Source organism: Danio rerio, chromosome 1, assembly GCF_049306965.1.
Source record: "Danio rerio strain Tuebingen ecotype United States chromosome 1, GRCz12tu, whole genome shotgun sequence".
NCBI classification, from domain to species: Eukaryota; Metazoa; Chordata; class Actinopteri; order Cypriniformes; family Danionidae; genus Danio; species Danio rerio.
In genome coordinates this window covers 62652501-62662500 of record NC_133176.1, presented here as the reverse complement: position 1 = coordinate 62662500, position 10000 = coordinate 62652501, and the positions used below count along the sequence as shown (strand labels likewise).

The following is a 10000-nucleotide window of genomic DNA, read 5'->3' as shown; positions in this document are numbered from 1 at the left end:
CTGCAGGTACTGCTCCAAACCCTCAACCTAAATACAACACAACCGCAACATTAACACAACGCTAATGCTCAGACCCGCACCTACAACAACACTGGGGCTGCGTCTGAACTGACTGAACTGGGTAGATTCACACTACTGTGACGCCTGCTGCGCTGTCATTTGTCTTCCGTGTCTGTCTGTGTGTCTGTTTTGCTCCCTCTACAGATGCGCTGTAACATTGCGGGGCATAATCAGGTGGATGGGGAACACCTGAGTCTAAGTGAGCGCGCCTTTATCAGCGTCCTGCCACTGTTTGGGAGTCTGATTCTTCCGGCTAAGGGTTGGGACGGAGACCAGCGGCGTGCGAGTTGGCGGGGCGTTCTTGCCTAATGTTTGATCACAGTGGGCTTAAATAAAACTTTTGTAACGTGATTTTTGGCTTTCCCCTCTTATTTTTTACTTGTTTCGCCCCGAGGGCGTAACACTACATAGTACACACTTCTCACTCAAACTCTACTGTAGTGCACACTCCAGCAGTGGGAGATTTGAGACGCAGCCCGTGTGTTTATACTGAGCATTATGTGTGTGTGTGTGTGTGTGTGTGTGTACCTCATAGTTGATCTGGACGACCTGCAACAGGATGCTGAGCGGCAGTGACACCAGCACATCACTGATGAGCGCCCAGCCGTGCCCGAAGTCCTTGTGCAGTGGGATCGGGGGGATGTACCGCTTCCAGGTGTTCTCGTTTGCATACACTGCGCACACACACAAACACATGTTTGAGAGGGTCACTCATTTCACACTCGCTCACACACACACACAGGTGTTTGAGAGGGTCGCTCGTCTCACACACTCCTCATATGCACACTCACTGACCCCTAAACTGGCCCTCATCAGCGCAGGTGTCTTCTTCTTTGGTTTCTGGCTCAGGTAGGAGGTTGGTGGGGACGGAGCTTCTGTTGGGGTGTCCGTAAATCAGGTACCACAGAAAAGAGTGGACGATCCGCAGACGAGGCATCTTTGGCTGGAAACCCATGGAGCGACCGAATCCTGGAACTGACACACAAAACAGCGCTCGGTGACTGTAGTGCAGGTGTCTGACTGTAGTGAAGGTGTCTGACTGTAGTGAAGGTGTCCGACTGTAGTGAAGGTGTCCGACTGTAGTGCAGGTGTCCGACTGTAGTGCAGGTGTCCGACTGTAGTGCAGGTGTCTGACTGTAGTGCAGGTGTCCGACTGTAGTGCAGGTGTCCGACTGTAGTGAAGGTGTCTGACTGTAGTGCAGGTGTCTGACTGTAGTGAAGGTGTCTGACTGTAGTGCAGGTGTCTGACTGTAGTGCAGGTGTCTGACTGTAGTGCAGGTGTCTGACTGTAGCGAAAGTGTCTGACTGTAGTGAAGGTGTCTGACTGTAGTGAAGGTGTCTGACTGTAGTGCAGGTGTCTGACTGTAGTGCAGGTGTCTGACTGTAGTGCAGGTGTCTGACTGTAGTGCAGGGGTCTGACTGTAGTGCAGGTGTCTGACTGAAGTGCAGGTGTCTGACTGTAGTGAAGGTGTCTGACTGAAGTGCAGGTGTCTGACTGTAGTGCAGGTGTCTGACTGTAGTGAAGGTGTCCGACTGTAGTGAAGGTGTCTGACTGTAGTGAAGGTGTCTGACTGTAGTGAAGGTGTCTGACTGTAGTGCAGGTGTCTGACTGAAGTGCAGGTGTCTGACTGTAGTGCAGGTGTCTGACTGTAGTGAAGGTGTCTGACTGTAGTGCAGGGGTCTGACTGTAGTGCAGGTGTCTGACTGTAGTGCAGGTGTCTGACTGAAGTGCAGGTGTCTGACTGAAGTGCAGGTGTCTGACTGTAGTGAAGGTGTCTGACTGTAGTGCAGGTGTCTGACTGTAGTGAAGGTGTCTGACTGTAGTGCAGGTGTCTGACTGTAGTGCAGGTGTCTGACTGTAGTGAAGGTGTCTGACTGTAGTGAAGGTGTCTGACTGTAGTGCAGGTGTCTGACTGTAGTGCAGGTGTCTGACTGTAGTGCAGGTGTCTGACTGTAGCGAAAGTGTCTGACTGTAGTGAAGGTGTCTGACTGTAGTGAAGGTGTCTGACTGTAGTGCAGGTGTCTGACTGTAGTGCAGGTGTCTGACTGTAGTGCAGGTGTCTGACTGTAGTGCAGGGGTCTGACTGTAGTGCAGGTGTCTGACTGAAGTGCAGGTGTCTGACTGTAGTGAAGGTGTCTGACTGAAGTGCAGGTGTCTGACTGTAGTGAAGGTGTCTGACTGTAGTGCAGGTGTCTGACTGTAGTGAAGGTGTCCGACTGTAGTGCAGGTGTCTGACTGTAGCGAAAGTGTCTGACTGTAGTGAAGGTGTCTGACTGTAGTGAAGGTGTCTGACTGTAGTGCAGGTGTCTGACTGTAGTGCAGGTGTCTGACTGTAGTGCAGGTGTCTGACTGTAGTGCAGGGGTCTGACTGTAGTGCAGGTGTCTGACTGAAGTGCAGGTGTCTGACTGTAGTGAAGGTGTCTGACTGAAGTGCAGGTGTCTGACTGTAGTGAAGGTGTCTGACTGTAGTGCAGGTGTCTGACTGTAGTGAAGGTGTCCGACTGTAGTGAAGGTGTCTGACTGTAGTGAAGGTGTCTGACTGTAGTGAAGGTGTCTGACTGTAGTGCAGGTGTCTGACTGAAGTGCAGGTGTCTGACTGTAGTGCAGGTGTCTGACTGTAGTGAAGGTGTCTGACTGTAGTGCAGGGGTCTGACTGTAGTGCAGGTGTCTGACTGTAGTGCAGGTGTCTGACTGAAGTGCAGGTGTCTGACTGAAGTGCAGGTGTCTGACTGTAGTGAAGGTGTCTGACTGTAGTGCAGGTGTCTGACTGTAGTGAAGGTGTCTGACTGTAGTGAAGGTGTCTGAATGAAATGCAGGTGTCTGACTGTAGTGAAGGTGTCTGACTGTAGTGAAGGTGTCTGACGGTAGTGCAGGTGTCTGACTGTAGTGCAGGTGTCTGACTGTAGTGAAGGTGTCCGACTGTAGTGAAGGTGTCCGACTGTAGTGAAGGTGTCTGACTGAAGTGCAGGTGTCTGACTGTAGTGCAGGTGTCTGACTGTAGTGCAGGTGTCTGACTGTAGTGCAGGTGTCTGACGGTAGTGCAGGTGTCTGACGGTAGTGCAGGTGTCTGACTGTAGTGAAGGTGTCTGACTGTAGTGAAGGTGTCTGACGGTAGTGCAGGTGTCTGACTGTAGTGCAGGTGTCCGACTGTAGTGAAGGTGTCCGACTGTAGTGAAGGTGTCCGACTGAAGTGAAGGTGTCCGACTGTAGTGAAGGTGTCCGACTGAAGTGAAGGTGTCCGACTGAAGTGAAGGTGTCTGACTGTAGTGCAGGTGTCCGACTGTAGTGAAGGTGTCCGACTGTAGTGAAGGTGTCCGACTGTAGTGAAGGTGTCCGACTGAAGTGAAGGTGTCCGACTGTAGTGAAAGTGTCCGACTGAAGTGAAGGTGTCCAACTGAAGTGAAGGTGTCTGACTGTAGTGCAGGTGTCTGACTGTAGTGCAGGTGTCTGACTGTAGTGCAGGTGTCTGACTGTAGTGAAGGTGTCTGACTGTAGTGCAGGTGTCCGACTGAAGTGAAGGTGTCTGACTGTAGTGCAGGTGTCTGTCTGTAGTTCAGGTGTCCGACTGTAGTGCAGGTGTCTGACTGTAGTGCAGGTGTCTGACTGTAGTGCAGGTGTCTGACTGTAGTGCAGGTGTCTGACTGTAGTGCAGGTGTCTGACTGTAGTGCAGGTGTCTGACTGTAGTGCAGGTGTCTGACTGTAGTGCAGGTGTCTGACTGTAGTGCAGGTGTCTGACTGTAGTGAAGGTGTCTGACTGTAGTGCAGGTGTCTGACTGTAGTGGAGGTGTCTGAGATTAGCCCTAGCTATAGTGTGCTCATTTTGTACCTAGGACGGGTCTGAAGGACTTCAGTGTTTTGACGCCCATCTTCTCAGAAACCTTCTTTATGCTGCTCTGAGAAGCGCGTGAGGATGCCGGTGGCTTATTCTGCTTCACCTCTTGGACAGCAGGCTTTACCTTCTCCTTCTGTGGTTCCACACTGAGAAACATGTTATAATGCAAACACAACTATCGATGACTCAGAATGATCTCTGTGGTACATTTAATACTCCTGGATGGAGAATCAGAGATTTAAAAACAGCAACAAATATTGGACACAGAATCTGCCGTCATGTTATAGAGCTATCTGTAAAGCACATTCTTGATGAATAAGGCATCAGTTTCTGAATGTAAGGAGTGTGTATGGTGCAGTGTGTGTGTGTTTGTGTATTCCCTCACCGGGGTGTGGAGGCTGAGCTGGACATGCGCATGCGGATCTGCTGTATTGCACTCTTGACCAGCGGATCATCAGGCGTAACAGAGGGATGAACCACAAACTCCACCTGAGAAACACCAGTGCATTAGTAGCTGTGTGTGTGTGTGTGTGTGTGTGTGTGTGTGTGTGCTTGTGTGTGTGCGCACCTTCTTCTGCACTCCATCCTGTATGACGATGGTCCTGTAGAGCTTCAGCAGGCCCTCTCTGGACAGTGTTTTGATCAGCCTCACCACACTCTTCTTACACACTTTAGTGCTCACACCGTCCTTCTTCTCCTCGTCCGTCAGCAGCTTCTGCAGCCTGACACACACAAGGAGAGACAGAGAGACAGAGAGAGAGAGAGATACAGACACACACAAGTTTGTTTTTGTGTATTGTGAGGACATCCTATAGGTTTCCATTGTTATTATACTGTAATACCCATGTCATCATAAACATTTTTGTTGTGATGTCTTACAAGCACACACAAGCATGCGCACACAAGCATACACGCGCGCATACACACACACACACACACACACACACACACACACACACACGAGTCTTACGAGTAAAAGCCCTCGATGATCTTGTTGGAGCAAACGGTCTCTAGAATCATGTTCTTGCGCTTCAGCAGGCGATATGTCTCGTGAACCTCTGCCTTCTTCGTCTTCTGTTGACACACACACACACAGTCCAAAACACATCAGTAACACACACATGCTACTATGATAAACTCACACTAGCCGTCCTGTCAGACTCACACTGACCTCTATCAGCACCTCCTCGACCACTGGCTGCGTGTGCTTGGAGGGCTGTGATTGGCTGGTGCTGGGGGTGTGGCTAACAGTCTGTGATTTCTTCTTTCCAGTCTCAGTCTTCTTAGAGGCTTTAGCTCCACCCACTCGCTCAGAGGTCTTCTCTACAGCAGAGGGAGGATGTCAATCACAGTCTGATTATAACATACACAGTTAATCCATCATGCCCATCAGACCCGGGAGACATTCACACGCTGCCTAATAGTGCGACTTAAAGCAGATTCAATAAGCTAATCTAAAAACTAGACCCTTTCCTGAACCCTGTGTGTGTGTGCGCTCTGATTGGTCACTCACTCTTGGGGGGCGGGGACTTTTCACTGGAGCTGGGCTTGGCTGGTTTGCGCTGCCGGGGATTGTGGTAAATGTGCGGCTCCGGCTGGCTGTGGGCTGCGGCTCCGGCTTCGGGCTCGGTCAGGTGTGTGGTGCGCAGGTGTTGGCTGCGCTGCCACTCTTTAGTGAACTGCTGGTTGAGTTTACTCTGCTCCACAAACAGCTTGCTGATGTATTTGGTGGTCCTCTGCCGGCCCTCGTCCTCCATGAAGCCCTGAGGAGCACCGCACACACTGCATTCAGGCCCATCTCACGGCAGAAACACTTCAGAGAGTACACGATAATAAATACAGGAAAAACCAGCTAACAGACGAACACAAGCTGCTTATCCATCTTTAATCCTACAACATTTTCAGACAGATCTTCACTGATGAACCCTGGAGTAACTGGAAGGTGACTGTAGTGAAGGTGTTCGTCTGTAGTGAAGGTGTCTGACTGTAGTGCAGGTGTTCGTCTGTAGTGCAGGTGTCTGACTGTAGTGCAGGTGTCCGACTGTAGTGCAGGTGTCTGACTGTAGTGCAGGTGTCCGACTGTAGTGCAGGTGTCCGACTGTAGTGAAGGTGTCTGACTGTAGTGCAGGTGTCTGACTGTAGTGAAGGTGTTCGTCTGTAGTGAAGGTGTCTGACTGTAGTGAAGGTGTCTGACTGTAGTGAAGGTGTTCGTCTGTAGTGAAGGTGTCTGACTGTAGTGAAGGTGTCCGACTGTAGTTCAGGTGTCCGACTGTAGTGCAGGTGTCCGACTGTAGTGCAGGTGTCTGACTGTAGTGAAGGTGTCTGACTGTAGTGAAGGTGTCTGACTGTAGTGAAGGTGTCTGACTGTAGTGAAGGTGTCTGACTGTAGTGAAGGTGTCTGACTGTAGTGAAGGTGTCTGACTGTAGTGCAGGTGTCTGACTGTAGTGCAGGTGTCTGACTGTAGTGAAGGTGTCTGACTGTAGTGAAGGTGTCTGACTGTAGTGAAGGTGTCTGACTGTAGTGAAGGTGTCTGACTGTAGTGCAGGTGTCTGACTGTAGTGCAGGTGTCTGACTGTAGTGAAGGTGTCTGACTGTAGTGCAGGTGTCTGACTGTAGTGCAGGTGTCTGACTGTAGTGCAGGTGTCTGACTGTAGTGAAGGTGTCTGACTGTAGTGCAGGTGTCTGACTGTAGTGAAGGTGTCTGACTGTAGTGAAGGTGTCTGACTGTAGTGAAGGTGTCTGACTGTAGTGCAGGTGTCTGACTGTAGTGCAGGTGTCTGACTGTAGTGAAGGTGTCTGACTGTAGTGCAGGTGTCTGACTGTAGTGCAGGTGTCTGACTGTAGTGAAGGTGTCTGACTGTAGTGCAGGTGTCTGACTGTAGTGCAGGTGTCCGACTGTAGTGCAGGTGTCTGACTGTAGTGAAGGTGTCTGACTGTAGTGCAGGTGTCTGACTGTAGTGAAGGTGTTCGTCTGTAGTGGAGGTGTCTGACTGTAGTGAAGGTGTCCGACTGTAGTTCAGGTGTCCGACTGTAGTGCAGGTGTCTGACTGTAGTGAAGGTGTCTGACTGTAGTGCAGGTGTCTGACTGTAGTGAAGGTGTCTGACTGTAGTGCAGGTGTCTGACTGAAGTGCAGGTGTCTGACTGTAGTGCAGGTGTCTGACTGTAGTGAAGGTGTCTGACTGTAGTGCAGGTGTCTGACTGTATTGTGCTCAATGGGGAAAGTTGTTGTTTTTACCAGACATATAAAAAGAACTTATATTAGAGCCATAATCACATTATTTAATAGAGGATTAATAACCCAAGATAACCATACTGTCAGAATCTGGAGCACACACACACACACACACACACACACACACACACACACACACACTCATGGCTGCTGTTACCGTGATCATGTTGTTGCGCTCCAGTAATCTGCACACCATTCTCCCCTCCAGCCTGCCGATGTTGAGGCGTCCCCGCAGCGCTGACTGAGAGATGCCCCTGGTCCCCACCGACACCACTGCAGCAGCCAATCACAGCACAGAGATCAACAAAAGCAGCAGCCAATCATAGCACAGAAATAATCCTAATAAATCTGCCTCTGTTATTGGTGTGTGACTCTAGTGTCTGCAGTGCTGCTCTACTGACAGCGCGCACGCACGCACACACACACACACACACACACACACACACACACACACACACACACACACACACACACACACACACACACACACACACACACACACGCAGTTGCTGTTTTCCAGAAGTGTTGTGGGCTTGTCGCTGTTGTCTAATGTGCGTGATTTGCAGTTGTGTGTGTTCTGCTGAGTGTCAGTATCAGCACACACTAGCAGAGAGGTGTATTAGCATTAGCACTGTGCAGTATTAGCGCTCTGCTCAATCCAGAATCTACAGTATCATAAATGTGTCATTAACAGTGTACTGTGTGTGTGTGTGTGTGTGTTCTGACCGATGTTGTAGGCCTGTGTGATCATGTCCCTCTCGATGACGCGCGGCTCCGCCACACTCCTCTTGGCCTCGGCCTCTTCATCCTCCTCCTCCTCGTCCTCCTCCGGCTCCTTCTGTCCGTACGGCTTCAGCAGCTTCAGGCAGCGCACGAACACATCAGTGCCTGACAACCAATCACAGCACACCGTCAGCTCGCTCCGGCTCACCTGTCAGGTCATGTGATGCGCGGCGGTGTGGCCTCTGACCTCTTATGGTCTTATGGGGTCCTCCGGTGGGGTCCAGCTCCCTCAGAGGGATCCTCACCACACTCGCCATCTTAGCGGCGGTCATGTACTGATACACACGCTTGAAGGTGCGCTCGCTCACTCGCTACACACACACACACACATATTAGCTAGAATAAACACACACACACACACGAGTGATGGCAGAGAGCGAGTCTCACCAGCTGCTCGCGGACCTTCTGCATCTGCCCAATCTTGTCCGGCAGATCAGAGAGAATATTAGACGCAGCCTCCATCAGGATATCATACTTACTCCTCCTGACACACACACACACACACACACACCACCATATACACACCATCATATACAGGATTAGAGTGTGTGTGTGTGTGTGTGTGTGTGTGTGTGTGTGTGTTCACCTGTCCACATGGAAGCGTTTGAGCAGCAGCAGCAGTGAGTATTGTTGTGCTCCTGTCGGCAGGCGAGCGACGTGTGACTGCAGTGTGATCAGCCCGTTGCGGTCCAGCTTCCTCCTCACGTAGTGCATCTTACCTGCGTCCATCCTGGCCAATCACAGCCAAAATTACATCACACATGCACACAGGTGTAAGTGTAGACTAAACACTAGAGGGTAGTGTGCGTCTGCATGCCAAATGCTCATGTTTGTGTGGTGTAGTGTGTAGTATGTAGCGTGTAGTGTAGTGTAGTGTAGTATGTAGCATGTAGTGTAGTGTGTAGTATGTAGTGTAGTGTGTAGTATGTAGTGTGTAGTGTAGTGTGTAGTATGTAGCGTGTAGTGTAGTGTGTAGTATGTAGCGTGTAGTGTAGTGTGTAGTATGTAGCGTGTAGTGTAGTGTAGTATGTAGCATGTAGTGTAGTGTGTAGTATGTAGTGTAGTGTGTAGTATGTAGCGTGTAGTGTAGTGTGTAGTATGTAGCGTGTAGTGTAGTGGAGAGTGTAATATGTAGTGTGTAGTATGTAGTGTAGTGGAGTGTGTAGTAAGTGTAGTGTAGTAATTAGCGTGTAGTGTAGTGTAGTGTAGTGTACTTGAATACGCGTGTGTGCAGGTCCCTCTGTAGCTCCCCCTGCCAGCGCGCTCTGCCGAGTCTCTCCAGGATGCAGTAACTCTGGTCGGGCAGCCGCAGCTCTAGGTTCCCCTCGGGGCCCACCAGCGCCCGGTACCGCAGCTCCTGAGACGCCACCATCACCAGACACTCACCCCACCTAAACACACACACACACACAAATACACTGTGAGTTCCTGACACACGCATACAGGGGTGCACACTGAAGCTGAAGGCCTGGTGTTGGAGCGCAGTAGTTGGTCAGTCTGCTGTAGCTCCTCCTCCTCAGTCCAGCATCAGCTGCTGTTGGGAATGACAGACAGGAGTCCTGCCTGATGCCTTTCTTGACTCACTCCTCCAAAACACCCCAAAATGCTCAATAATGTTTAGATCTGGTGACTGTGCAGGCCATGGGAGATCTTCACTGTCATGTCCATCAGACCACTCTGTGTCCACTCCTGCTGTATGTATTCCTGCATTATCATCCTGACACAAGCCACTGCCTTCAGGAGACAATGTTCGACCCATCGGGTCACATGCTCCTCCAGAATGGTTGGGTAGTCCTTGGCAGGGACACGAATACCATGATATTGAGCCCAATCCATCAGTGATCCCCCATGCTTGACTCTGGGCATCAGCAGTCTAGGTGGGCCGCTTCTGTGGGGCTTCTCCACACCGTAACTCTCCCGGATGTGGAAAGACAGTGAAGGTGGATCATCAGAGAACAGCACATGCTCCACACCGTCCACAGCTCCACATCTCCACTGCTGCTCCACTGAACCCCGCTGACCCGAAGAGTGAACAGCAGGAGGAGCACATGCAGACAGAACACCTACAACACTACACTGACCACAGCTT

At 50.7% G+C, this 10000-nt stretch overlaps 1 protein-coding gene across 3 annotated transcripts in view; it reads right to left on the bottom strand.

Annotated features, from left to right (window-relative positions):
- gtf3c1 (general transcription factor IIIC subunit 1) overlaps window positions 1-10000 on the bottom strand; it is a 24039-nt gene that overhangs the window by 11029 nt on the left and 3010 nt on the right. For 2 of the 3 annotated variants that reach the window (XM_073908429.1, XM_073908430.1), the window contains exons 3-17: window positions 9126-9302; window positions 8498-8641; window positions 8299-8395; window positions 8099-8222; window positions 7855-8016; window positions 7286-7401; window positions 5408-5657; window positions 5066-5217; window positions 4865-4968; window positions 4463-4616; window positions 4280-4383; window positions 3889-4040; window positions 856-1035; window positions 589-734; window positions 1-27 (exon numbers count right to left, since the gene is read on the bottom strand). The exon at window positions 1-27 is cut by the window's left edge and continues 71 nt beyond it. In XM_073908429.1, coding sequence (XP_073764530.1) covers window positions 1-27; window positions 589-734; window positions 856-1035; window positions 3889-4040; window positions 4280-4383; window positions 4463-4616; window positions 4865-4968; window positions 5066-5217; window positions 5408-5657; window positions 7286-7401; window positions 7855-8016; window positions 8099-8222; window positions 8299-8395; window positions 8498-8641; window positions 9126-9302 — 2089 coding nt within the window. The remainder of the gene's footprint in view (window positions 28-588; window positions 735-855; window positions 1036-3888; window positions 4041-4279; window positions 4384-4462; window positions 4617-4864; window positions 4969-5065; window positions 5218-5407; window positions 5658-7285; window positions 7402-7854; window positions 8017-8098; window positions 8223-8298; window positions 8396-8497; window positions 8642-9125; window positions 9303-10000) is intronic. The other variant, XM_073908433.1, reaches the window with a different exon arrangement.